Below are 3,167 nucleotides of genomic sequence, written 5' to 3'. Positions count from 1 at the left end.
GATGCTCAGAGCTCACACAGAGCTGGGGCAGCTCTGGGACCCACTGGGAGAGAAACAGCCCAACAACCACTCTGGGTTTGTCACATCCTTTTTGCTGCAGTGGAATGTTCACCAGAACCTTTCTGTAGTGCATGTCCTGGTTGGGCTCAGCTGTGACTGCATTTTCACCTGGAGACCTTTGCTTGGATTGAGGATGGTCAGAATGAGGTGCAGAAAACCCAGGACAAACTGGTTTTTAACCCAGGGATGAGGAAGTGCAGGACTAGCTTTAACTGCTTGCCTTTCATCTCCAGCAGGAAGGTTCCTTTAGCCAGCAGATATTTCTGCTCCAATGGATCAAGGTCTCCACTTCATGATCTGTGTGATTACAGCCATGCTGCTCCTGAGGGAATCCAGCCAGGCAGGTGAGGGAAATCACCCAGAAATGTTGGCTGCATCCAACTCTGGTTTAGTTCTTCTTTGGAGTGTTCATTCTCTCAGTCTTTAACTGCTGGTGCTTGCAGGATTTTGTCTTAATCTTAAGAATTTGCCTTCAAATTGGTTACTAAGAGATCCCCAGGGCTCACCTGGTGAGTGTGGCTTTATCATGTCAGGAGTGCTGGCACCAAGTGTCTTTGCTGCTGCAGCTGTACATCAGGGGACAGAGATGGAAAATAAAGGGAGATGATAAAGCTGAAGAGGGAAAAGCCTAGAGAAAGGGTGATTAGGTGTCCCTGAACTCCATTATTGTGCTCAAAGCTGCACTTCTGTGAGTCTATGTCCCTTGAGGAGCAGCAAACAGGCTGAGGGTAGGGGAGAAAACTGAGGTGAACTAGCCATTTCCTAGCAGTGCCACAGACTTTTTCCCCAAGAGTTAAGCAGGAACCATGTCCCATTGGAATGCTCAGAGCACAAGGGGCAAGGACAAGGCTGAATTTTTGCAGCCCCAGTCGTTTCCTGCAGCCACCGGGAGCAAGAGTGGAGGATGAGCCTCTTTGTGTCTGTAAACTCTCTGAGAAGGATTCTCACAGTGAGCATTTGGCTGCTGAGAAGTGTCACTGCCATGAACTGGGGGTTAGTGCTGCACTTTGGTTGCTCATGGCCCTTTCAGGAGGTCTCACAATGAGGCTTTGACCAGCTGCAGTCAGAGTGGCCGTGGGGGAGCTGAGCACCCAGGACACACTGTTTGCTTCCAAGAAACCCTACAGGTCTTCAAAAAGAGGCCTCAACAAGCTGTTACTGCCTTTAATGAGTTTCTAAAGGGAGACAAGAGAACTCCTTTGTGAAGATTTCCAGCTCCTGTGGTGAACTGTAGTGGAGAGGGAAAAAACAGGTTTTGTTTTGCCATAATGTAGAGTTCAGCACGAGGCCAGAGAATGCAAAAACCAAAGAAGGAATAATGCATAATGAATGAATATGCTGTTAGAGCTAATGAAAAACTCACAGCTTTTTGCTGGCAAGAGTGAAAAATACCCGACTTTTTTTATCTTTTTGGCTTTTGCACTGTGAATTCTTTGATTGCAAGGAGTTTATTTTCTAGAATCACTGTGCAGTGATCAAGTGCAGTGAGAACCTCCTGTGTCTGTCTCTGCTTCCTCTTGTGCTGTGCAGGAGGAAACAAACTCAGGAGCTTGTGAGTCAAGGATGATGCTCCTGTTTAGTTAAGTGCACTCTGAAATGAGGGGATGACATGTCACTGTTAAGGAGCTGTAAATACAAGCCCTGCAAGAGGTTGATTTCTGTGTTGTGTTTTTCCAGGAGCTGGGAGGAATGACGATGCTGTGATTAAGGTATGTTTAGGTTCATTAGTGCAAAGCTACTAAGGAACTCATGAGTGCCAAAGGTCTTATATTTGGAATTCAGAAGTAGATGTGGTCAGAGTGTGCAATGATTCGAATCTGGAAAGAGTTATTATTTCAGACACACTTTCCATGGCTGTCCCTGTGTCTGTGCTTTTGTTGTTCATACATATTTTTTTTGTCCAGAGTTCAAAATTCAGTCATGCCCCAGGGAGGGACCTGCCAATCCCCCTGGTCTTCATGGCTGGTAGGATTGGGTAACCTGTGGTCACAGCTTCCAAGGCAAAGCTCATCCCTCACACCCATTGCAAAGAGAATTGAAACAAGATCATTTGGCTCCTGGAAGAATTGGAGCTTCTTTTGCAGATCTTTTACTGCACATGTATGTGTGTGTGTTAATAAGTGTATATACACACACACATATGCTCTCTCACTGTGTCTAGGAACATCACTGTGCAATTTTAGAGCAAAGGGATACATTTTTTAGGACCAACAAACCTCACAGGATTCGACTGTTTCATTGCTGGAATTGCTCTGAAGTAGCTCACAGGAACAGCTCAGAGCTGCTCTGACACCTGCACATGGTGCAGTGCAAGCTCCAGAGCTCTGGGGCCACATCTGGGACTCTGAAATCCAACTGCAGCTTTATTTCTGGTTTACAGGGCTCTGACCTGAGGGGCTCAGCTGAGAACCTTCCAACCCTGACTGTCACAACCATCCTGGTAAGGCACTGCCACAGGGAGAGAGTTGCACTTTGCCTTTTCATCCTCCACCCATGTATTTACAGGTGGATTTTTGGTCTGTTTGACACTGCCCATCACAGACAGGGCTGGGCAGAGCTGCAAAGAGCCCACACAGACTGGGCACACAGTCTGTGACTGCTCTGGGAAAGCAGCCAGACCTCTCTGTTCAGGGTTGTCTTGTTACCTTTGTGTTGTTTCTATCCTGCAGTAGGAATAGTGTAATGCACAGGGACAAAACCAGGCAGTGTAACCCCCAAAATGCATTGCCACATACTCCAGACAAGCAGGACTTTCAGCAGTGAATTTTCCAACTCAGGTCCTGCCCAGGCTGTGCCTCTCACCTGGTGCTTTGATGGGCCAAATGAAAGGTGGTTGGATTTTACACTGAGAAGAGATTTTTCACTTGCTTCTGTGGCACCTGTGGCTTGCAGGATACCACTGGAGCTGTCAGCTATGACACCACATGACTCCAGGGAATACCTTTCCAGCTTGGAAAGGTTGTCCCAGCATGTGGGGAGGGTTTGGGGGAGGGTTGGATTCCCCAGAGTGGCACTGCAGGCTGTGGCAGTGAGTGGCTGTGTGTGTCTCCCTCCCTACACAGGAAGATCCCTATGTGATGGTGAAGAGTGCAGAGCTGGAGGGATAC

General features: G+C 47.7%; 1 protein-coding gene across 1 annotated transcript in view; it reads left to right on the top strand.

The window, feature by feature from the left end:
• The first annotated feature begins 331 nt into the window (after positions 1–331).
• Positions 332–3,167, top strand: part of LOC103801162 (probable glutamate receptor) — a 7,720-nt gene continuing 4,884 nt past the window's right edge. Inside the window, exons 1-4 of the mRNA XM_009073571.1 lie at positions 332–404; positions 1,738–1,769; positions 2,441–2,500; positions 3,123–3,167. The exon at positions 3,123–3,167 is cut by the window's right edge and continues 138 nt beyond it. Coding sequence (XP_009071819.1) covers positions 332–404; positions 1,738–1,769; positions 2,441–2,500; positions 3,123–3,167 — 210 coding nt within the window. The remainder of the gene's footprint in view (positions 405–1,737; positions 1,770–2,440; positions 2,501–3,122) is intronic.

The sequence above is a fragment of the Acanthisitta chloris genome, unplaced genomic scaffold, assembly GCF_000695815.1.
Source record: "Acanthisitta chloris isolate BGI_N310 unplaced genomic scaffold, ASM69581v1 scaffold26540, whole genome shotgun sequence".
Lineage (NCBI taxonomy): Eukaryota > Metazoa > Chordata > Aves > Passeriformes > Acanthisittidae > Acanthisitta > Acanthisitta chloris.
The sequence above is the reverse complement of the archived record's forward strand: the minus strand, read 5'-3'. Positions and strand labels throughout refer to the sequence as shown.